This window comes from Lissotriton helveticus, chromosome 7 (assembly GCF_964261635.1).
Source record: "Lissotriton helveticus chromosome 7, aLisHel1.1, whole genome shotgun sequence".
NCBI lineage: Eukaryota > Metazoa > Chordata > Amphibia > Caudata > Salamandridae > Lissotriton > Lissotriton helveticus.
This window is the reverse complement of record NC_136068.1, coordinates 724,237,124-724,262,531: the sequence shown is the minus strand read 5'-3', so window position 1 is coordinate 724,262,531 and position 25,408 is coordinate 724,237,124. Positions and strand designations below refer to the sequence as shown.

At 45.5% G+C, this 25,408-nt stretch overlaps 1 protein-coding gene across 1 annotated transcript; it reads left to right on the top strand.

The window, feature by feature from the left end:
- The first annotated feature begins 6,975 nt into the window (after positions 1 to 6,975).
- On the top strand, positions 6,976 to 23,746 carry LOC144769245 (uncharacterized). Its single transcript, XM_078653302.1, has 3 exons — positions 6,976 to 7,078; positions 22,531 to 22,686; positions 23,295 to 23,746. The coding sequence occupies exons 1-3, from the start codon at positions 6,976 to 6,978 to the stop codon at positions 23,744 to 23,746; spliced, it is 711 nt and encodes a 236-aa protein (XP_078509428.1).
- The last annotated feature ends 1,662 nt before the right edge of the window (positions 23,747 to 25,408 follow it).

The following is a 25,408-nucleotide window of genomic DNA, read 5'->3' as shown; positions in this document are numbered from 1 at the left end:
AGCAGAACTTCTATTTTTAGAAACTCTAGAGACAATATTTTAACTTAGCCTCTAGCACATGTACAGTATTGTATAAATATGTGATGAAATGGTGTCAACCTTCTCTTCTGTATTAAGAGCCATTTCATAAATGTAATTTTCGCAAATCATTCAGCCAACGTACCATATATGCATTTTTTGAATGATTCAACTGCTTGAAAAATGTACAGTGTAAATACTCATTTTCGTGTATATACCATATACCATTTCAAATGCAATTTATGTATTTTGGGGTGGGTTGGAAAACACATGCATCGTTATATGTTTAGTATTGCTTAGTATTTAGTAATGATGGACATTATACGTGGAGTGGGTGTTGTAAACGTATCTAAGACCCTATTTAAATATTCCAGATTCATGCCCTTATGTGGTTATAACAAATCAAATCCTTATAAAGGCATAAGAATCATATCCATATTTAGTCATAGCCAATGCAGTCCAAATACGGCAAGGCTACTCCGATAGACTCCTAGAAAGTACAACGCGTTCTTTAAACAAACCAAGCCTCCAGCAGTCCGGGAATTCCCCCTGCTTTTGTTTTGATTTGTACAAGAACTCCTGGAGTTCAGAAAGAACTGTAAGTTCTTAGTGACGTCTTATATCCAACCTTACGTCAAACTCGGCACCTTCCAGGTATAAATATACCAGCATTTGCCTTAAGCAAACACACAGTGGTTTGGAGCCGATCAGCTATCTACTTGCCCGACGCCCTGCTGATGCGAGTCCCGAAGGAAGCCGACCCTCCCATTGACGCACTGAGAGAGACGCTGTCTTTTCTCCTGCCAAGAAATCCAGCTCCAGTGTTTCCAGTCACCCTTGCGGGTTGCTGGGAGATCGAGTCCTGAGAAAGAGATACAAGACCTCCTTCATTCTATAACCAAGGTACGGAGCTGATTAGATCCTTAGAGAATTCTTGATTCAGAGTCTTGGCAAAAACTAACTTAACTTAAACTGCAGCTCACTTACTCCTTCCCACGTACTAGGCTTAGGTTAGGTACACCAGGGTAGGCGTAGCTTAGAAGCACCAGTTGAGTACGTTTGGTCAATGATTTTATGTATGTATATATTTTATCTGTTTTAAGTATCTTACGGCTTAGAAACCATATAAATGCTTTTACTCCTTTTACTGTACTCACTTTACTTCATGATAAGTATTGCAATTGTGGCAATTCACTTCTCTTGCATGAGAAAGAGGACTGCTCAATAAATAACAACTTTTATTGAAAACGCCCGTCTCTCTATTTCTCTGCACTCCTGGTGAAACTAAGCATGCATGATTGACTGAGTGAAATAGCTGTCTATTGTTTTCCGCGACTCTGGAGATATATGTCCACATGCATCATTGATATTTGCATTCGCGAACGGTGCGAATCGCAATTTTCGGCCGTTTGCGAATGCAATTGTCAAAATAGGAATGCATCATGTTTTCGCAATTTTAGAAATCGCAATTATGTTGCGATTTCTAAAATTGCGATTGCATTTAAGAAATCGCAATTTGAGATTTCTTAAATGCAATGCATGATCATTTCAAAATTGCATTTTACACACACACATGCCCTTGGGACATGTGTGTGTTTATGTTGCACTTCAGTTTAATTTCAGGGGTGCAGGGAGGAGTTCTTTTGACCCCCCCATCCCCCTTGAAATTGCATTTTCAATTTGCGATTCGCAAATTGAAAATCGCAAATTGTGAATGCCTTCCCATTGATTCCTATGGGCCTTTTGGCCTGTAGGAATCGATGTGAATGGGACTCCTTAATTGCGATTCGCAAATTGAGAATCGCAATTAAGGAAAAATAAGAAATCGCAAAAATATTTGCGAAATTTTGATGCATTGCCTTTTGCAAATTCTTAATTGCGATTCCTTAATTTTCGCAATTAAGGATTCACAAACGGCAGCATTGATGCGTGTGGCCGATACTCCTTATTCTGTGGGGAGCAAAGTTGTCATGCTTATACGATTGTCAGAAACGAATCCCTTCTTGTCTATTCAGGAAAGTTAACTCCTTCCTGTTCACTGGAGAAAGTTTCTAGTGACCTTTGAGCTAGCTGGCATTCATAATTAAGTCTAACATAATTAGTAGAGACCTAGTCGACCTCAGTCCTACGTCTAAACTATTGTTTATGTTATTCCAATGCGCAGAGCCTATTGGGAATATAGGAACTACACTACAACATTTTCCCCTCTTCTCTTATTACGTATTTCACTTCCTCTTTGGATATACAGTGTCCGCAACTTTTGGAAGTTCACTACTTATACTTGCATGCTAGAACTGGGGGTCTCTAGTTGGCAGAGGTAGGTACCACTGTCCAAATAAGGACCCTTGCTTCTAGTGAGGGTAAGGAGGAAACACTCTTTGATAACCTCTGCTCAGCCTCTTGGTAGCTTGGCACGAGTGGTCAAGGCTTATCAAAGGCAATGCGTAAAGTATTTGTACCAACACACACAGTAACACAGTGAAAACACCACAAACTGACTCCACAACAGTTTAGAAAAATAAAGGTATTTTAATCTAAACTACACAAGACCAAAACGACAAAAACCCAACATACACAGTTCAAGATTATGGTTGCAAAAGAGTTCTTAAGGTTGCTTTAAAATAATCCACAGTTGCGTGAAAAGTTCACAGTTGCGTCACGTTAAGCCAACAGTACCTTTAAATGCAACAAAGTTCCAAGACAGAAGTTGGTGTGATGGAAAACAAGCGATGCGTCACTCCTGAGACCTTGGGGAGGTGATGCGACAACCAAGCACTCTAGGAAGGACAGAACTCTCTCAGCAGAGTTCAGGGAAGCTGGGGGTGAAGTCCTTTTGTTCCTTGGACTTCTTAACAGGGAGCCAGCTCTTCTCAGGCCCTTGGAGATTCCTTCAAGCAAGGGGGCACAGCACCAAAAGCAAAGTCCTTCCCCTCTCCTTGGAAGCAAAGCAACAGAAGGTCAGTCCATCAGAGCAACAGCAGGACAGTCTTCCTTCTTCAGTTTCAGCTTTCTCCTTGGCAGAGGTTCCTTCTTGATTCCAGGATGATCTAATTTTCTGTAGTCAGGGGTCCTGTACTTATAGCCCTAAAAGACTTTGATCCCTTTGTGCAGGATGGCTCTGAGCCCGGTTTGAACCAATCCTGGGTGCCCCTTGAGCACTTTGTTTTCCTGGCCTCTCCTTTCCTTTCAGGGACAGGGGCAGGGTCGTCAGCCGCCCAGCAGGAGGTGGAGCCAGCATTGTGGAAGGCAGGCACAGCCCTATTCAGGCCCAGGTGCTATCCCCTCCCACCACTCAAGATGCAGATGCAGTCATTCAGCCTATGGCTGACTCAGCCAGCCTCCTGGGGGCTCCCAGCCTTTGTCACTCTCAAACCAGACAGTCAATTCACAAACAGGCCAAGGCACACAGAAAGGTCAAACAAGAGAACAGCAACTTTCTAAAAGTGCTGTTCCCAAATGCAGGATTTAAAAACAACCTTTCCTAAAAGATGTGTTATTAAAATCTGAGTTCAGGGATACCAGACTAGTATGTCATATATTGCTCCTATGGGATAACATGCTGGTAGCCACTGTAACCAGCATTCCCCATGATAGCCTATGGGGCAAGATAGCCTTATTATTATTATTAAAAGCAATTTCTATGGCGCAACTAAGCCCAATGGGCGTCAAGGCGCATAACCAAACGGTACCAGCTGTTCAAAATACCACTATGCAACTATACAACTATTGCGGGTAAGCTTTGACGAAACACCAGGTTTTGAGCGCCCTTTTAAAAGAGGAGAGAGAGGACTCTGTCTTAATGTCTTGGGGGAGAGAGTTCCACAGCTTTGGTGCAACAATGGAGAATGCCCTATCTCCCCATCGTGCTCTTTTGGCTCGAGGGACAACCAACAGGTTCAGCTCAGCAGATCTAAGCGCTCTCCCTGGCTGGTAGGGAGTAAGCAAGGCGCTTAGAGGATGCGTAGATCTTTCTGACAGAGCTCTATAAACTAGGCAAAGAATTTTAAAAGAGATCCTAAATTGAATAGGGAGCCAATGAAGAGTCTTTCTGGCCATAGTGGCGGAGGAAGTATTGGGAAGTGCTAGAACAAAACGGGCCGCAGCATTTTGTACAATTTGTAGCCGCTGGGTGAGCCCCTTGTTGGCATCTGCATAGAGTGCATTGCAGTAGTCCAACCTGGAGCCCACCAATGCCACTACTATCTGCTTCCGCGCTGGGAGAGAAAGATAGTGAAGAATTCTCCTGAGTATTTTTATAACTCCCCAGCAGGTTGCGACCGTGCGATTAACCTGTAGGGTCATAGACAGCGAGGTGTCAAAAATTACGCCGAGATTTCTGGCTGACTGGGAAGGAGAAGGACAGGTTCCCAGCGCAGACGGCCACCACTCAGTAGACAAGATATCCTGGTCCTTGCCAAAGACCAGGATCTCAGTTTTGTCGCCGTTCAACTTCAAAGAGTTCTGAAGCATCCAGTCAGATACTGTCTGCATACAGATTCTGAAGTTGGCGGCGGATGTAGAGACTGAGTGGGCTAGTGACACCATGATTTGAGTGTCATCGGCGTATGACACCACTTCCATCCCCTGAGATTTTACTAACCTCGCAAGGGGTGCAACATAAATGTTAAATAGGGTCGGACTGAGGGCCGACCCTTGGGGCACCCCACATTGCAGGGATTTAACAGGGGATAGAAATTCGCCGAGCTTGACTCTCTGCTCTCTATGTTGTAAAAAAAAATGTACAGAAGGTTAAGAGCCGCACCAGAGATCCCTGCCTCCCTCAACCGAGATATTAAGATGGAAGGAGACAGGGTATCAAATGCTGCGGTAAGGTCCAGAAGGACCAACACCGTAGTGTGTCCGGCATCTACCTTCATACGGATGTTATTTACCACCATGGTCAACGCAGACTCCGTACTATGGACTTTGCGAAAGCCATGTTGGGATCCATCAAGATACCCAGATGAGTCAAGAAAAGTAGAGAGATGTCGGTTAAGGTGGGACTCAAGTATTTTTGCGGGAGCGGGTAACAGTGAAATAGGTCTGAAATTGTTCAACTGTTCCGGGTCCAGCGTGGGCTTCTTGAGTAATGGCTTCACTATCGCCCTCTTCCACAATAAAGGGAAGATGCCTTGGGTGATAGATCCATTCTTCACCTCTAGCAAAGGTGGCAACAAAGTGGCTCTGCAATCCTTCAGGATTTTCAGAGGGCACGGATCCAGAGGGGATGAAGATTTAATCCTATCAAGAAGAGTGTCAAGTTCATCCAAAGTAAGGGGCGGAAAGTCCGTTAGGGTGTTAGCATGGTCACTAGACCAGGCTTCCAAGCTCTTCAAGATTTGGAAAGAGGAATCATCCATATTATTTCTTTGCGTTTCCAGAGCCAGATAGATATCATCAATCTTCTTATAGAAGAACTCTGATATGTCGTCGCAGAGCTCCTGTGAGCCCACTACTGGATCCGGCACCTGAAGGGTACAAAGTGAGTCCACGATCTTAAATATCTCACTAGAGGAGGTAAGGGAAGTAGTGAGATTGGTAAAGTATTGCTGTATTTCTCTGATGACAGAAGACTTATAGTCAACTAGCAATTTCTTATGGAGTTCCCTATCCTGTGGATCCCAATTTTTCCTCCATTTCCTCTCTTGTCTTCTGCATCCCTGTCGCAGAAGTCTGAGAGATTCCGTATACCAAGGAGCAGTGGGTTTACGGCGCGCAGAGTATCTGTAGGATAAAGGAGCTAGTTCGTCCACCGCCCTGGCGATCGAATCAAAGAATAGTTCGGCTCCTCCATCCACATCCCCTGAGGCAGAATAGCTGTCATTATTTATAAATGGTGCAAAAGCATCATTCGTGATGTTTTTAAAGCTCCTCTTTGGGCCTCTAGTGAAGGTGCAAGGATCAGACCTTCCTTCCAGAGAGTAGGCCAACCGAAGAGGGATGGCAAGATGATCAGACCACACTAGGGACACCGGAGAGTCTACAGATAGTCTATCATCATTGGTAAAGACTCCGTCCAAAATGTGGCCCGCCCTATGTGTAGGAGTTTTTACAAGTTGGATACAGTCACAGGCTGCAAGCGCATCCACCAACCTGGTGGAGTCATGGTCCCCCAAATTATCCAAATGGAAATTAAAATCCCCAAGAATGGCCAGGCGAGGGTTACCGAAATAAGGTTCAAGGATTCTAAGAAGATCCTCAGTAAACGAGGCTCTGGAACCAGGGGGTCTATATAAAAGGATTCCAGAGAAGGAGACCGAAGGGGCACATAATATCGAGAAATGTAAGGCCTCAAAAGAATCCGAGACTGAAGACAGAGGTTTAATCGTACATTGCAAAGAAGTACTGCAAAGAATGGCCAGTCCACCTCCTCTTCGTCTAGGTCTATCATGTCGAAACAGGCTATACCCCTCAGGGATAGCCATTAAAAGATCGTGGCCAGAAGACACTGAAGCCCAAGTTTCAGTAACGAACATCCACTCCGGTTTCCTATCTGTCACAAACTCATGGAAGGCAATATTGTTCTTAATGATGGACCTAGCATTGATCAAAAATCCCTTCTTTATTATTAGACTCTCAGAGGAGCTGGAGCTGCTCCTATGTGCTAATATAGGGAGCATAGGGGGTAGAACAGCAGAATCACACGTATGCCAACAAGAGGAATGCAAAATACCATCAGGAGAGAATTTATGGGTACAAGGTAGAATATCAGGGTTAAGGGCTAATAGCTCTGATACAGAATAGTAGTGAGGTACCTTAGATCGAAGAGACGTTGGTCCAGAGTCCAGCCCGTCCTCAGCGCGGACGGGCGCAGACGGGCTGAACTCTGGCGTAACTCCGGCGTTATTCCGGCGTTCCCGCTGCGCGTGTCCGCTGCGCGTCAGCGTGACCTCCATTTAAAGGCTTCTAGCGTCCTTTTGACGACTAGAACGCGCTGTGAGCCCCGACCGCCCCAAGATGTCCGCCACCGATGAATCCACACCGGGAAATGAAGCAAGGAAAAAGGTCCGCCCAACAGCGGTGGGTTTAAATCTTTTAACGTGCAAGCAATGGGGACAAGGTAAGACCAAGGAAATAAGTAATGTCAGCTAAATAAAATCAAATGACACAAAGGGAGGTTAAAATCCACGAGTGGCCGTTCTTCAATCAGAGACCACCCGCAATGCGAGAGTGTAAAGTAGAATAGCTGAGATTACCAGGACGCCTAATTTTCCCTCCTTTAAAGGCTTCTAGCGTCCTTTTGACGACTAGAACGCGCTGTGAGCCCCGACCGCCCCAGGATGTCCGCCACCGATGAATCCACACCGGGAAATGAAGCAAGGAAAAAGGTCCGCCCAACAGCGGTGGGTTTAAATCTTTTAACGTGCAAGCAATGGGGACAAGGTAAGACCAAGGAAATAAGTAATGTCAGCTAAATAAAATCAAATGACACAAAGGGAGGTTAAAATCCACGAGTGGCCGCTCTTCAATCAGAGACCACCCGCAATGCGAGAGTGTAAAGTAGAATAGCTGAGAATAGCCTTACAATAGTGAAAAACGAAAATGGCTGTAATTCACTACCAGAGCATGTCACCTGTACAAGTACATGATCTACCTTTCACACACACTGCACCCTGCCCAAGGGGGTACCTTGGGCCTTCCATAGGGGTGGCCAATGTGTACAGAAAGTGAAGGGTTAGGCCTAGTCAGTGGAGACACTGGCCAGGAGGACATGGCAGTTCACAGACTGCACACAGGCACTGCGGTGGCAGGCCTGGGACACCATTTTAGGGCTACTCATGTGGGTGGCACAATCAGTGCTGCAGGCCCCCTAGTAGCATTTGTTATCACCAGCCCTGGCACACTCAGTGCACTTTTCTAGGGTCTTCTTGGTGACACAAATATGCCAATCATGGATAACCAATCGCAATAACAATTTACATAGGGAGCACTTGCACTTTGACACTGAATAGCAGGGGCAAAGTGCCCAAAGCATCAAAACCAGCAACAACGAAATCCAGCACAGCATCACAAATACAGGAGGTAGAGGCAAAAAGATAGGGGGAAACCATGCCAAAGATGCCAGGTCTAACATTGCAGAAATGTGATCTCTGTTTATGTAATTATTTCAACTGCTTGCTTAATCATCAACAATAGTGAACCATTTTATTGACTTTACTATACTCAAGGCAACAAATCTTGCTTACATAAAAGAGCAATCCTTCACTTTAATTAGCCTGTTTGGTCTTTCCGCGTAAACTATAGTCTCAGGGCGGCTTGACTTGATGCCTGGCAAAGATGGTTGCTTCTGTGTGAGGCTCTGCGGTACTGGGGTAAGCTTTCAATGTGCTGCGGCTTATCCTTCTGCTGTTATCTCCAAATACATGCACAAAGATGGTGAGCTTAAACAGAACCACATGTGCAATTTGAATAACCGTTTAAACTATGTTTTCCATGTTCCTTAACCGTATTGCACTTCATTACCTGAGAGCAGCCACTATTTTGTGCTTACTGCTGGTGCCCTAATGAATGCAGAAAGTGGTTATTTACCTCACCTTAATTATTAAATTGAGGCATGCTCTCCATCACATGATTTTTTAGGATTACCATTCTCTACTTAACACTGGTTGTGCGCTGGACTTTAAGTCTTCCATATGTAATGTTGTTACTGAGGCTTTGTCGTCACTTTTCTTCATATTGTCCCCTTAAACACGGATCAGGGCAACCTTTGAGGATTATATTTGGTAAGATGCATGATCCTTTTTTGTAATAGCATATATTTTAACACTTTGGACCTGTTTTGATTATTTGTGTTGAGTTTCTTTCCTCCTGTTTATTGTCCCATCATGGATTACTTCTTGAGCTCATTTATAATCATCATATGGGTAGAGTCAAAAGGAATATTCTCTCCTCGAAGTCTCTCCTTTCTCATTCCAAAATCGAAATTAATGGTGTTGCTCCTGGAGACACAAATTCTACCAATGGAGGCTGTGAGCTTTTCTTTGTCACAGCAAGGAATTACCACACCTCTTGTTGCAGAACAGATGGGCTCTCCCGCCTCTCATCTAATTGTTATAAAAAATCAAGGTAAAAAAATAATGCAAGACCCTCTGTCTCTACCCAGAACCCCATCTCCAATCTGTATGGAACTTTTACTGGAGCAAATTTGGGGTTTGCTTCCTTACACTGAGGTAACTAATATAAGACTACAGACTCTTGATGACAAATGGTACAGAATGGAAGAGCATATCACCACTGTAGAAAAATGTGTATCCACATTTGTGGAAACCCCACTAAAGTTTGAACACTTCCAAATGCAGATTCTCACTCTTCAAAAGCAAATAGAAAATCTTGAGAATTGAAATAGGAGACATAGCCTTTGTATATATGGATCACTTAGAGATATGGAGGGCTTTGATCAGTTGGTCTTTTTCAGGTCCTCCCTACCTAAAGCAATAGGCTGTGCAGGTTTACCTATACTCAACATTCAGAGAGCACACAGACTAGGACATCAACAAAACTTTGCAACCTCATCATCTAAACCAAGAGGCAGCATTCTTTAGTTCTTAGAATACACTGACTTACTTAAAGTCCTGACTGCTGTCACACTCAAGATGAAAATCACCTGGTCAGGACACAATTTATATTTATCACATGACTATGCTAAAGAAACTGCAAATAGACATAAAGCCTTGTTAAGCATGAGGCCAGAGCTGCGTCCTCTTAACGTGAAATTTAGATGAATACATCCTTGCCTCTTCATAGTCACTTACAAAAATAAAACAATGTCTTACAAGGATCCAAAGAAATTGAAATTGTTGGTTAAGAACTGCAAATAGGATGCCATGAAATTGTTCAGCATTAATGAACATTAACATATTTTTTTCATTTTGTTCTCTTTGATTTATCATATAATAGAACTTTAACAATTCTATTTTATCAAGCCAATGTAATTGTTCTTCAATGTTCCTGATTTTTCTTTCTTTTTCACTGCTATCTTTCTTTATATATGCATATTTTATTTAAAGGTAATGTCATCTGTTCTTGGTTTTGTCACCTCTGTCCTATGTATCACAGTATACCCAGGTCCTCTCCCCTGGAGTCTATAAATGGTATCCTTTCTATATGGTCACAACTCCCTCATCATTTTGATGCATACCTAGGTAGGTTCTCCCTCCTTCTTTTGTTCATCCTCATGTTTCTTATCTCTATTGTTTTAACTATTGTTCTCATATGTTCATTGCTCTTCTTCTTCCTTACCTTCTTTAATTTGTTTACAAATCTTTTTACTCCTTCCTCCCCATCATAATTCCTACTATTGTTATTTCTATATTTTCAATTTTACTTATGTTTCATCTTCAAAGTTAAGTCTGAAGATATATCTTCTCTTACCTTTCTAGGTCTTTAAAATAGTATCTTGAAATGTTAGGGGTTTGGGTTACCCTTTTATGAGACAATGTGTCTTATCTTTTGTGTCTAACCTTAAGGAGGATGTTGCTATTTTGCAGGAATCTCATCTTACTGAAACTGAATTAAATCATGAAAAGAAGGGTTGGGTGGTGAAAATCTTTTTTTCTCCAGGAGATGAGAAACAAAATGGTGTTTTAACCTTATGTAGTAAAACTTTGAATGCACAATGTATTCTCCAAGACTCCAACCCAAACGATAGATGGTTGTTTACTCATTTCCTTCTTGATAATGTACAGTTTTCTATTTTCAACATATATGGTCCAACAAAGCTTGATTTGGTCAAATATATCATGCAATATCCAGAAATGTGCAGATGATAATCTTATTGTTACAGGACACAGTAATCAAAGTATGGACCCTTCTCTATACAGAAACTCTAACTCTCAATACATCCCCAATAAACCTCAAAAATCATTTGTCCACACAATTAAGCAAATAGCATTAATTGATGCACGGAGACGGAGACTTTGGAGCCCAACTTTGGGAGAATACACTTACTTCTCTCCTTACTTCACACACAATAAAGGATATCTCATATTTTTCTTTAACTCAATTTATCTCAGAAATTATATTCAACTTAAATAGGGCAGATTTTAATCTCTGACCATGCACCTATTTCCATTCCATTGGATCTTCAATAATTCTTTACTCTTAGATACTTCCTTTATATCCTCATTCACTTCCTTTTTTTCTTGAATTTTTCCAACATGACTTATCAGATAATATTGCTTTTGTCAACCAAATATCCTTCAGCTTATCTCCTCAAATCTAACACTAGACACTACGGAGGCCAGAAAAGAACTGGAAATCTTCTGGCAAATTTTCTCAAAATAAGAAAGAATAAAACTAATATAGAATCTATACTCATACAAGATTTGTAACTAGTATGAAAAGACTTGGATATCTTGAATGAATGTGTTCATTTTATGATACATTGTACCAGCCAGATATATTTCCCATGAATCATCAGACTCCCAACTATTCTTCAGATATACAGACCTCGGTCACAGGCCTGCACTCCCCTGACAGCTCCTGCGAGCCCCCGCTGCCCCTGGCCCCTGCCTCGTAGGTTCGAGGTTGCTGTGAGCCTCTGCCGTTCTTGCTCGGGTTTGCACTGTATTTCTGCTGACTGTTTTGTGTGACCGTTTTTGCTTATTTCTGCATTTTCTCTGCCTGACCCCATTGTCCCCCTATGGTCTCTGGCCCCCTCGCCGCCTACACCCCTCGCTTCCTGCCTCTGCTCTCCCTGCCCCTCCCCTCTCCCTGCCCCTCCCCTCTCCCGCCTGGCTTCCCGCCGTCCCCCAGCTGAGCACCACCCCCCTCCCCTACAAGTACAGACCGCTGCGGGGAGCGCTTGTGAGACCGTGACCTCGGTCACAGGCCTGAACTCCCCTGACAGCTCCTGCGAGCCATCGCTACCCCTGGTCCCTGCCTCGTAGGTTTAAAGTTGCTGTGAGCCTCTGCCGTCATTGCTCGGGTTTGCAATGTATTTCTGCTGACTGTTTTGTTTGCCCATTTTTGCGTATTTCTGCCTTTTCTCTGCCTGACCCCATTGTCCCCCTCTGGTCTCTGCCCCCCTGGCCGCCCACACACCTCACTTCCCGCCTCTGCTCTCCCAGCCCCTCCCCTCTCTCTGCGCCCATTCTCCCGCCTGGCTTCCCGCCTCCTAGCTGAGCCCCCCCCCTTCAAATGCCAACCGCTGCGCGGTCGCGCCGCTGGCGCGCCAGAGGCACGCCAAGGACAAGCCCAACTTCGCCTGTCCATGCCTGAACCACGCCCAGCGCCGGAACCCCTGGACCCCGGAGACGCCACGTCGCCCGACTGCACTACGATGCCAGCACCCTCCAGGCACTCAACCCCGGTCGAGAACACACCTGCTACTGGGCAACCCCAAAACGCACCCAGGGACCCTTCACCTGCCAGAACTGCAACTTCACTAGCATCCGGCCGGATAAACCACCCACCAAGGAATCCAACTACTTCAGATGCATCCTCCTCCGCTCTGCCCTCAAACACCCCGTGGAGCTCTGGGACCTCCTCGACTCTACCTCCCCTGACGTCACCTTCCTGACAGAGACATGGCTGAACCCTGCCTCCACACCCAACATTGCCATTGCCATCCCGGAAGGACACCAGATCGTGCGCAGGGACCGCACCAACGGAACAGGAGGAGGAATCGCTATCGTCCACAGGAACACCCTCAGAGTATGGATCAACACCGACAACACCCTCAACACCGCCGAGCACATGCACTTCCAGATCCACACCGATCTCAACACCACCCTCAGAGGAACCCTCATCTACAGACCCCCTGGACCCCCACCACAGTTCAGCGCCTCCATCGCCGACTTCGTCAGCACGCACGCCCTCGCCTCCACGGACTACATCCTGCTAGGAGACCTGAACTTCCATCTCGAGAACAACAATGACACCAACTCCACCACCATGCTCGACAACCTCGCCAACCTCGGACTCAGAAAGCTCATGACAACACCCACCCACACTGCCGATCACACGCTTGACCCCATCTTCACTGCAAGCCCACAGGTGTCCTTCAACCGCACCACAGAACCCCACTGGACCGACCACCACTGCGTCCACTTCATCTTCAGGACGCCCACCACGCACCACCACACCCAACTGCTGCCTCGACGATGCTGGAGCAAAGTCACCGATGACCAGCTCACCACCACCCTGGCCAAGAGCCCACCCGCCCACCTCACCGACCCCGACACTGCCGCCCGCAACCTCAGACAATGGATTGACGACTGCGTCAACACCTTCGCCCTGCTCAAGACACACTCCAACCGCCACACCGGCAAGAAAACCACCTGGTTCACCGATGACCTCCAGGTCTCCAAAAGAACATCCCGAAAACTGGAGAAGAACTGGCTCCGCGAACGATCACTGGATAGCTACGCAGTCCACAAGAATGCCACCCGTAGACACCACCAACTCATCAGAGCCACCAAGGACCGCTTAGACCACAACGCACAAAATAGCAAGGAGCTCTTCAACATCGTGAAGGAACTCTCCAACCCCAGCTCCAACGCCAATGACATCCCGCCTTCGCAAGACCTATGCGACTCACTGGATACCTTCTGCGATAGCAAGATCACCGACATCCACGACAGCTTCAACGCCACGTCTGCCCCGACGACCAGTGCCCCCACCACCACCGTACACAGAAACCACCTGCTCTCCTGGACAAGCGTCAACGACAAGGACACCAGCGAGACCATGAAGACCCTCCACTCCAGCTCACCACTAGAACCATGCCCCCACCACATTTTCAACAAAGTCAGCGCATCCATCACACCCCATCTCAGCAAAGCCATCAACATCTCCTTCGAGACAGCAACATTCCCGGAAAGCTGTAAACACGCCAAGATCAACGCCTTACTCAAGAAACCAAAGACAGACCCCAAGGACCTCAAGAACTTACGGCCCATCTCCCTGCTACCATTCCCGGCTAAGGTCACCGAGAAAATTGTCAACAAACAGCTGACTCGCTACCTCAAAGACAACAACATCCTGCACCCATCCCAGTCCGGTTTCCGCAGCAACCACAGCACCGAAACTGCCACAGATGACATCAGGACCCTGCTAGACAACGGAGAAACAGCAGCCCTCATCCTCCTGGACCTCTCAGCCGCCTTCGACATGGTCTACGCACCCGCCTACAGGACACCGGAATCCAAAGGAAGGCCCTGGACTGGACCACATCCTTCCTCTCCGGCAGAACTCAGAGCGTCCACCTCCCCCTTCCACTCCAATGCCACCGAGATCATCTGCGGCGTACTCCAGGGCTCGTCCCTCAGCCCGTCACTGTTCAACATCTACATGGCATCCCTCGCCCACGTCTCCCGCCAACATGACCTCAAAATCATCTCCTACACCGACGACACCCAGCTGATCATCTCCCTCACTAAAGACCCTCACACAGCCAAAACCAACCTCTACGAAGGAATGAAAGCCGTCGCCGACTGGATGAGGAATAGATGACTGAAGCTGAACTCAGACAAGATGGAGGTCCTCATCCTTGGGCCCACCCATTCGGACTGGGATGACTCCTGGTGGCCGACCACACTGTGAACTGCCCCGACACCCACAGACCATGCACGCAACCTAGGGGTCCTTCTCGACTCCACCCGCACCATGACAAAGCAGATCAACGCCGTGTCCTCCTCCTGCTTCAACACCCTCCAAATGCTACGTAGGATCTTCAAGTGGATCCCCACTGAAACAAGAAGAACAGTCACCCAGGCCCTCGTCACCAGCAGGCTGGACTATGGTAACGCACTCTATGCTGGAGCATCGGCCAAGCTCCTGAGACAGCTGCAACGCATCCATAACATCTCGGCACATCTGATCCTCGATATCCCCCGCCGCAGCTACATCACTCCCCACCTGAGAGACCTACACTGGCTCCCCATCAACAAGAGGATAACCTTCAAGCTCCTCATCCACGCACACAAAGCCCTCCACAATACCGGCCCAGCGTACCTCAAAGGACGACTCAATTTCTACACCCCCACCCGCAAGCTCCGCTCTGCCGACTTTGCCCTTGCCACTGTCCCCCGCATTCAAAGAACGACAGCCGGAGGCAGATCCTTCTCCCACTTCGCCGCCAAGACCTGGAACACCCTCCCCACCAACCTACGGCAGACCCAAGACATACTGGCCTTCAGAAGACTACTCAAGACCTGGCTTTTTGATCAGTAGCAGCACCCCCCCACAGCGCCTTGAGACCCTCACGGGTATGTAGCGCGCTTTACAAGTGTGTTGATTGATTGGTTGATTGAAAAATCTTTTGACACAAATTTAGATTTCTCTAAAGCAGAACTTTTTACAGCAGTCCATTCACTCAAAAGAGATAATGCACCCAATCCTGATCGATTTTTTTTAGAATAAATGTATCTTAATTTTTCACATTTACTATTACCCAAACTATTAAATCTTTCACATATTGGTAATTCTGATGGCACAATTGTTGAAGCCTTTGTTTGTCTCATACCAAAAGATGGCAAAGACCCACAACTTTGTCAAAACTACCAACCAATCTTCTTGATCAATATAGAATATTATATATCTTTTAAAGTTCTAGGATTACGATTGGATTCTTTCCTTCCAAATATATTTGGTAACAAACAATCTGGTTTTGTTCATGGCGGCTATATTTCAGATAATACAATGCAATTTTTTTATTTTCCTTCCAAATCTAACAAATAGTCTTTGGCAGCTTTCATCCTAGATGCTGAAAAAGCTTTTGATCATGTCAATTGGTATTTAATATTTCAAACTTTGCGCTTGTTTGGTTTTGACCCCAAAAGCATTCATTTTATTTCACTTTAAAACATCGCTCCAAAAGCTGCCATCTCTTTAAAAGGCTTTACCTCCTCTTATTTTACTCTCCATAGAGGAGTTCTCCACGAATGTCCTCTTTCACGTTTTCTCTTTAATCTAGCTGTAGATCCCTTTAGATCTAAATTATGACAAAATATGAGCATTCATGGTTTCTGTTATAATAAACAACACATGAATCTGGCTGCGTATGCCTACGATAGCCTCCATTTTCACGCACGACCCCAAACATCAACATCAGCTTTTCTCAGTGAAGTTGACTCGTATTCACACGTTTCTGGATACACATTAAATTCAGATGAATGTAAAAAACTTTTGATCAATAAATATACTTTCAAAGAAGATTTAATTCCAACTGGCTTCACATGGAACCCAATCAAAATTAAATATTTGGTTCTTTGGTTTCCTCCCTCCATAATCAATTCTATCTCTCTAAATTTTGAACTATGCATTCATCAGCTAACTACTCTTGATAAGCTTTGGCATCCTTTATACCTCTCATGCTGGGTTTCTTTAGACCCTAACAAAATGAGTTTGGTCTCCATTGTTTTATATGCTATTTCTAATATCCCATTAATTATTCTTTCTAAGTAATTCAAAACAATCTTTTCCACACTCGTTTTTTTCTCTGGAATAATAAGAAAGCTTGTATATCAGGGTTAAAGCTAAAACATACTCACAATAAAGGTGAACTCAACTTCCAAGATTTCTATAAATATCACACAGCATTTTTGTAAAAGCAACCGGTGCATTGGCTTCTACATTCCCCAACATTTTGTACTGCATTGCTAGACCTAGAATGTGATTTCTTATCTCCTTTTCATTTCCAAGAATATTTATCATTCTTTAGAAAACCCATATGTGTTTCTTCCCCATTTTTACACATGTCTGTAAATAACTGAAACCTATTTTATTGCCTAATCTCATAACTTATGTTTATTTGCTTTCTACAACTATATGGAATAATAAATGTATTGAAAGTATGGATAAACTACAGTTTAATTTGAGTTTTCTGAAGCACTGAGCCCCCCGTCCAATTTTCCCTGCAGCTTACTTTTTTAGGAGCCAAACAAATAAAAGGGAGTTAACATCATTCACAAGTTCAATTTATAGTGTAACCCATTTGGTCAAGCAGTGAGGACCCAAAGTCGGTAAATTAGATTAAGTAGGGCATTATTACAAATTTAAAGCCAAGCTGACGTACACTAATCTCAAAACTACATTGTAAAAATACAGAATTATTACTGGTAGACCAAATCATCTGACAAAGTTAAGTCTCAGCAACAGGAAGCATACAAGAAAGTCAGTATTGGCAATGTAGAAATTGAGAAACAGGAGCTGATGATCAGAATTTGATTTGTGTTCCTCTTGCATAGGCATGCGTAAATCTAAGTTACCTAAACTGAGCAAATGATAGGTCTCTGTAATGGAGGACACCCTATTTGAAGTCTTGTAAAGCAAGAAGGTCTCAGCAATACAGCGACTTCTGTAGATGTTCTTCAAAATCAGTCGTATGGTATAGCATAAAGCCACCCCTTTGAGTCTAAAGGGAATCTGACTGAAACCGAAGTGGTATCACCAATTAAACCCACAAAAGAACATTTGAGGATCCTATTTCACGTGTCTTATTACTTTCCACCTTCACACAGTAAAACTTGGCAACTACACTTGAAACTCCTTTTATTTTGTCCACACATCAGAACGTCCTTGGATTCCTCCCATCTCCCAATTCAGCACAGACAGTAGTTTTCCTATGTTCCTTAGCACCTCTCATCCTTGCCAAAAGTATTCCTCACAAGCTTCACTATCTCTCATATACAATGTGCCTTTCTCTATCCATGAGATCATAAGACTGTACATGCAGACGAAAGAAAAATATTGCAACCAAAGCAAATGTACACATTAAAGGTTAAAGATAAAATTCTAATTCTAAGGCCTTTGGTCAAGTTAACATGACAAGCATCTCAGTATACGTTTAAATGCATGGCTATAGATACATATACGGAATACCATTCAAATGAGTACAAGATTCTGTAATAATTAGCTATATTATTCTAAATAGAGTGCAGATATATATTCAGATAAATGTTGAGATTATGCAGTATTTATTTATTATTTTATTTTATTTTAAAAGTTGTATATAGCGCTGGCTAGACCCAGAGGTATCAGAGTGCTTTACATAAGGTACTACAGAAATTATCAAATGACTTCAGTTACACGTTACATCAGTTACTAGGAAAACATTTCAAGAGTGTTGAGGACGAAATAAATGGAGTTTAGAAGTGTGAGGGGGTGGGGTTAAGGGGTAGGAGTTAGATAGAATGGAAAGACGAAGAAGCGTCTGCCCAAAGTCCAGCTGGGTAGGTGACGACCAAGGGGGAAGTCGACAGTCCATCTCCTCTTTAGCTATCAGGTAGCTCCACCGGGCATCAGCCAAACAGCTAGGTCTCAAACGGGAAAACAATTAAAGAGCAAAAGCAGCGACGGGGAAGAAACAAGACAAATTTCAGAAGTCTGGCTGGGTAGGTGACAGCCATGGCGGTGTGCCAGAGTCAATCTCCCCTATAGCTGTCGGTGCAGCTCCACCGGGAATTGGCCATGTATGCCTTTAGGGTTCCACTAGAAAAGAGAGAGGAATAGGAGGTGATCCAAAGTCAAGACTCAAGAGGGGTACGGGGTAGGGAGTAAGCATGGGCGGATTTTGCGGATTCGCAATCCGCGAATTTGCGTATTTGCGTATTCGCGGATTGCGAAAATACGCGAAATCCGCGAATTCTCGCGGATTTGCGTATTTTTTGGGGGTGTGTGTGTTCGCACGGGTTTCTGCAAGTTTGCGAGGGTTTTGTACAATTTCGCAAATTGCAAACTTACTTGTCGGGTCGCCAGTTTTGCGAACTTGTTGTTTCTACGTGCCCAGCCTGTTTGCTAAGATTTCTTCATCACTGCCACCCTCTGTCACCACTGGCACTCTCTTTGGTCACCCATGCCACCCTCTGGCTCACCCATGTCACCCTCTGTGTCATCACATCACCCTCTAGTTCACCAGTGTACATTATTGGGGCAAAGCAAAGCACTGCCATCCTCTGTCAACACTGGCATTCTGGTTCACCCATGCCACCCTCTGGCTGGCACACCCATGCCACCCTCAGTGTCATCACAACACCCTCTGATTGACCACTGAGTGAACAAACACCTGCTAAGTGCTTTAAGTTTTGCAAACAACAACACCTGCCCTGCCCCAACTGACATTAATGAAGGCTGGCACCTGCTTGTCTGCTCCCTTTCCTTTTTGTTGCAAATGCAATGTAAATAATTTTTTTTAACAGGATGCAATGGCATACTTGTAACTATTCTGTGACTATCAGAGCAGGGTCACACAATAGTTGCAAGTAGGCAACCGGATTCTGGAGGGCCCCTTCAGGAAGCACTACAGGTAAATGGTTACAAATGATGAGCTCGAACTTTTGCACCTGCTCGTTCGTTTTGCTTTTGCAAAACTCGTTTTTCGGTAATTTCGCCCTATTCGCGGGGCGCGTCGTAGTGCGAACTGGCCCGTGGAGGCCGCAAACTCGTGCGAGTTACCTCAAGGTTGAGTATGGGCGCCGCCATTTTGTTTGCGTGACGTATTTCCGTTTCCGCCCGCTAAGTGTAATCTCGCGCGACTCGCGCCTTGCGAATACAAGTTCGCACGAGTTCGCGAGAGAAATCGCGTGCGAACTTACTTACGCGCACGTGATCGGGCCGCCATCTTGTTTTTCATTCATTCCTATGTGTCTGGGTATGGTGTTTCTATCCTCTGTATATCTCTGCCATCCTTTGCTTGTTTTAATATTTTGTTGATCTATTTAACTTATTTTCTATCCCTCTATTTTTCTACATCTATATTTTTGTGTTTTAGGCTACTTTTGTTTACTTTTGAACTACTTTTTTAAACTTTTATTTCCTTCTTCCCTACTCTTATTCTTTTTCATTTTTTCTCTTCTTTACTGCTAACACCTGCCCAGAACATGGTCAAGACAGCTGTCAAGCTGCCCAAGACGGGCACCGCAGCCCGTGCCCGGCTCCCGTGTGGTCGCTTGAGGGCGGAAATGGTGGTGCCCCGGGAGATCTTCAGCCCTGAGGAGGTGGGCGCACTTGTTTTTTATGTGCAGCGCCGTCTCCCCAGGACCATCGCGGCAGGCGGCAGGATCGCTGCTGGTTACACCAACAGCCAGGAGCGACGGAAGCGGTGGGGGCAGGTGTGCCGGGCCCTTTTTAAGATCACGGGGGTCCAGCGCACCTATAATCAGGTGACCCACCGCTGGACCGACATCCTGGACCGAGAGCGTGACCTGCTAGACGTGCTGGGAGTGGAGGTCCCCGGGCTTGGTGAGTAGTAGTAGCAATTTTTTCATTACTCACTACTCTGTTTTTTCTCCTGCTCTATGTGGCTGTGTTATATTGCAAATGTTTGCTTTAACTTTTTTACAAAGAGCAATAATGCTGCTGGTGATTACATTGATAGGAGAGGTAAATTACTATTTCAAAATCTTCTGTGCATTTCAGGTGCACTGTTCTCCTTCTCTGTGCCGGTGCCACTGCTTATTTGTTTTCTATTTTGTGTTCATTTAATTGGGCTGAGTAATGTATGAGTGTATTTTACAGAACTGCGTAATGCTAGACACAAAGGGGCAGATTTACAAGCCCCTTGTTCCACGTTTACACTGCCTTACCTGACGCACTGCGACGTAAACGTGGCGCATCCCTGCGAGTCATGTACAACGTGATGCATCTAAGGAGATGCGCCACGTGAAGGCCTGGGCCTGCGCCACAATGGGTGCGTTCCCACGCAGGGGGGGTGTGGGGGGTGGGGGGTGCCGGTCAGGCAGATGTGTGCCTCGCAAAAGTGCCTGCGTGAAATCTACAAGATTTAACGCAGGCACTTCCGCGACGCTGCTATGTCAATTCTTTATGCCTGCTTGCTTGAAGCAGGCGTAAGGACTGATGTGGTATGTTGTTGAGTATTATTGGGCAGCCCTGAGCACTGCTATAGTTGCATCGCGCCCGCGACGCGACTCTAGAGATGCGCCCCTATTTCGTCACGAGATGCGTCACGCATCTGCCTACCCTTGCGCCAGGGTTTGCCGCATTGTAATAGCGGCGCATCTGCCGTGACGCAAGGTTAGTTTTGCGTTACGCATTTGTTCTGGTGCACATCTGGAGGTGTCCAGCTCAGAACTTGTAAGTATGCCCCTAAGTGTCAGATTAGCAATTACCTGCGCATCCCTGCAAAGTGTGCGGCACGCCAGCACCACCCATGGTGCGCCGTATTTACAATGCGGCACACCATGGTCCCAAAACGTCACCGAAGCGTTACGCATCGGTGCCGTAAAGGCGGCTCATTGATGGAGTTGCGTTGCAACGATGGCGCAGCTCCAGCAATGCTGCGTCAAGCCGTTAGTCTGCTTCATGCAGGCGCAGGGTTTCAGTGACGCATCATTGTCCTAAATGACTGATTGAAATTTTATATATTCCCCATAACCACTTTTAGCATGCGTTCCTGCGCAGGAACGCCCTCCCTTGCGATGGAATGCTCCCTAATGGCGCAGGGTTTTAGAATGGGATGCATCTCCCATATGCGTCACGTTGTTAATATACGCCACACCATGGCGCCTCTCTTGTTGTGGCGCTGCGTCACAAAATTGACGCAAGAATGGAGCAAAAGAGCTGCAAGGGGCTTGTAAATCTGCCCCTAGAGTAGAGGCTCAGGTGCAGTCCTTCCTTTGTAGTCCTCTTTTTGGATGAAATAGTAGGTTCTTGTTCTTTCTAAATGTTTGATTTGGTTGACAAGGACATCGGCAAGCAGCAATCATCAATGTTTTCTGTTATTTCTTTCATGTTGTACGTCAGGTCCGCCCAGGGGCAAGCGGACCGAAAAATCTGATGCAGCAGTGGCTCCAAAGGAGGAGGATGCAGGCCAGGGCGGCGAGTGCTCCTTTGCTGGCCCCAGTAAGTTTTCATTTAAATATAGAGGACCTATTGTTGTCCAAGCATTCCTAATTTAATTGTTTCGAAATAGTGTTTAGATAGGAGCAAAATCAATAATCCTACTGTTGCAGGGACAATTCTCCACAAACCGAACTATGGACACCAAAGACCAGAGTAATAATATTTCAGAGTTGCGTGTTTGGCACACTGTATAAATAAACCTGGTAGTGTCAGCAGCACAGATTCCTCCTTGCAAAAATTGCAAAACTTTTCGCTCAGTCACTCTAGTCTGGACTCTCTGGAGGACTAAAAACTACAGAGTCAATTCAAGTTTAAAAGCTTTATTAAAAGTTTAAGTAAACACATATATTAAAATAAAGTTAGTTGGAAATGGAAAAGTGCTTGGTGCTGAGTTGATGAGTACTGGATTGGTACACATTTCTTGTGGTCGAGCCGAACTTTCACCTGGTTTCAAGTTGATGTTCCTCTTGTCCTTAGAAGTCCAGTTTCTGTCTGTTCAGAGAAAAATAGTGTGTGTTAAAATTAAGCAAGCATTCACCAATTGTGACAAATAAATGAAGCAAGACAACAGCTTTCCCTGGAAGGAGGGACATTTTTACTTTAGACTAGAGTAGACAGTCAATGAATTTTTCTGTTGTTTTCACATTTTTTCATTCATAGACCAAATACTAGTGGAGTGGTGTAATCTAACATTCTTAAATCTACTTGTAGGTGGAACATCTGGTGGCGGGGCCAGCTCGGATGTGGTGGTCATCATTGACTCGGAGTCCGAGGGTCAATCTGGGGAGGAGGCGGCGCTAGAGGAGTCGGACCAAGAGCAAGAAGTACAGACTGTGAGGAAGGAGACGGTGGCGGTGGCGAGTACAGGTAAGCTGGATCATGGAGGTACTATCTGACTCTTAGATAGGATATGATGTGTATTCAGTGGTGGCCCAGTGACAAATTACAATATGGTAATTACAGCAGGCTGGGACCGACAGACAGATAGAGGCAGAGACAGAGAGAGAGGAAGACAGAAGGAGAGAGAGAGAGGGAGGGAGCCAGAGGGAGGGTGAGGGAGGGAGACAGAGAGAGAGAGACAGCGAGGTAGAGGGAGACAAAGGGAGACAGAAAGAGGGAGACAGAGAGAGAGAGAGAGAGAGAGAGAGGGAGGGAAACAGACATATCGCCTGGGCCTGGTGCAGATGATACGGTTGCTGGTGTGGTTAACGGCTCAGAGGAAAAATCACTCACTTCTGCCAGATCTCTTTCATATGAAAGAGCACCAAACCAAGGATACAAGTGAGTTGTGGGAAGGGAAATGGTGATTCAAGCGCCCCTCCCTGCGGACGCCCATGATACTGGCCTGAATAGTTTTGTACTGCCCTGGCTAGTTGCTAGTTGTACTGTGACACAACTTCCTGCTGAATCATTTTGTGTTAATCATATTCTTAAAGAGCATTGGTTACAGATTATGTCTTTCTTTCTTCATATAGTTGGCAATACTAAAACCTCCAAACCAACGAGGAGTATGCTGGCTGTACTGGCCCGGCAACGGAGGCTGGAAGCAACTGTTGCCGAATATCGGCGACTGGTGGAACTCGAGGGGGATGACACGCACTCCAGTGCATCAAACTTAACATCATCTACATCCTCCTCTGTTACCCCACGTTCTGCCGGTAAGCACAGTGCTCCAGCGAACCGGAGCCGTGCCGGAAGACGCCACCGCCGAGCAGCAAAAGCTGCACCTCGCAGCACTGTTAAAGGTCGCTTGCGCCGTGCACTCCGCAGAGTGTCCGACCTAGAGGCGGAGGTCCAGAAATGGCACAAATATCAGAATGTGGTGGAGGGCCTCCGCCTAGATCAAGCCATCCTCCAAGAAAAGTATGATGCCCTGGCCCAAAAGCATGATGCCCTGGAGGCCAAACTTAACAGCTTGCATCCCTAGAGTGTCCCTTGCCCCTTTGTTTGAGACTTTTGGGGGGTGGGAATTGGGAGTTGGGTTTTTTGGGGACTTTTGAGGACTATTTATTTGTTGGGGTTAGGGAGGGTCTTGCGGGAGATTATTTTGTTAGGGATATAAATATACTTTTTCAAACTTTATCTGAGCATACCTGTTTTTTTTACTACTTTTGAGCTGGGTGGGTGGTGGTTTTGCAGTAATTTCATTTAACTGAACACTGTCATCGTGTTGGTTCACGTGCAATAGGCCAAATGTTTTCCTAAGTAAATGCCTGTCACAGAGTTTGATAATTCTTGAGCCCTAGGACTTTGCTGCTAGTACCACTGTCACTCTCTCGCCTCTCCGAATACTCCATTATACTACCTCCCATCCAAACGCTTATCTTACCTGTAATTTGTGTTTGAGGGCTGGCTCCACCTGGAATTCACAGAGTCCTAAAGCGTTCTGCAGCAGGGCCACAACTGGAGTTTCCCGGCGTGGATTTTCTGCAAAACAAAAGCAATCAACATTAGAAATGTGGCAGCGGTGCTCACACACCACAAAAACCTAGAAGCCCCACAGACAGCACCCCCAAGACAGGCAAGCGAGCAATGATAACGCCTAAACGTTCACGTGCAATAGGCCAAATGTTTTCCAAAGTAAATGCCTGTCACAGAGTTTGTTAATTCAAGAGCCCTAGGACTTTACTACCAGTACCACTGTCACTCTCTCGCCTCTCCGAACACTCCATTATACTACCTCCCATCCAAACGCTTATCTTACCTGTAATTTGTGTTTGAGGGCTGGCTCCACCTGGAATTCACAGTGTCCTAAGGCGTTAGGGGACTCGTCAACGTAAGTTTCTTCATTGTGCAGAATCCAGGCATCAGCATTATGGGTAATGGATAGGGTGAGTCTGGAGGAGGAGGACTCAGGATAGACGACCAGGACTGAGTTCTTGTCAACTAACTGTTGTGAACCTGAGGAATGCTGCGGCATCAAAATCAAGACAGTTCTGTTGATGGGCTTGTTGTTTTATTGGTTGATTACAGTTTTGTTGGGAATGTGATGAAGCACTTGCTAAAGAAAGACAGACACACAGGAATAAAAGTGAATAAGGAGGACTATTTACAATTAATGAATGATTGAGTCATTTTCAGAACTCGCTGTCAGGGAAGCAGAACTCGTCCTCATACTCTGCTAAATCATCAGTCGGGGTTACTTCTGGTAACTGAGGAGAACTTTCCTCAGGTAGGGCGGTGTCCTCTTCTTCCTGCGTGCATTCTCGTACTCTGTAATCTGGTGGTATGAAGTGCTGGTTCATCTTTATCAAGGTGAGCCGCTCCACATTTGCGGGCAAGAGGCGGGACCTTTTGCAAGTCACAATGCCACCAGCAGAACTAAAAACACGTTCTGAGGACACGCTTGCGAGTGGGCAAGACAAGTAATTGATAGCCAGGTTGGTGAGCTCTCGCCATATTTTTCTTTTCCCATGCCAATACGCCAATGGGTCCTCAGTAATATTGACCTCTGTTGAGTCATCCAGATAGGCCTGCACCATTGAAAGAATGTCCTCCCGGATTCCTGTACTTTGCACTTCTGTGTCCTTTCTAGGACCAGGAAACCCTAGCTGAGTTAGCCAACTCGCTTCAGACATATCGTATGCGC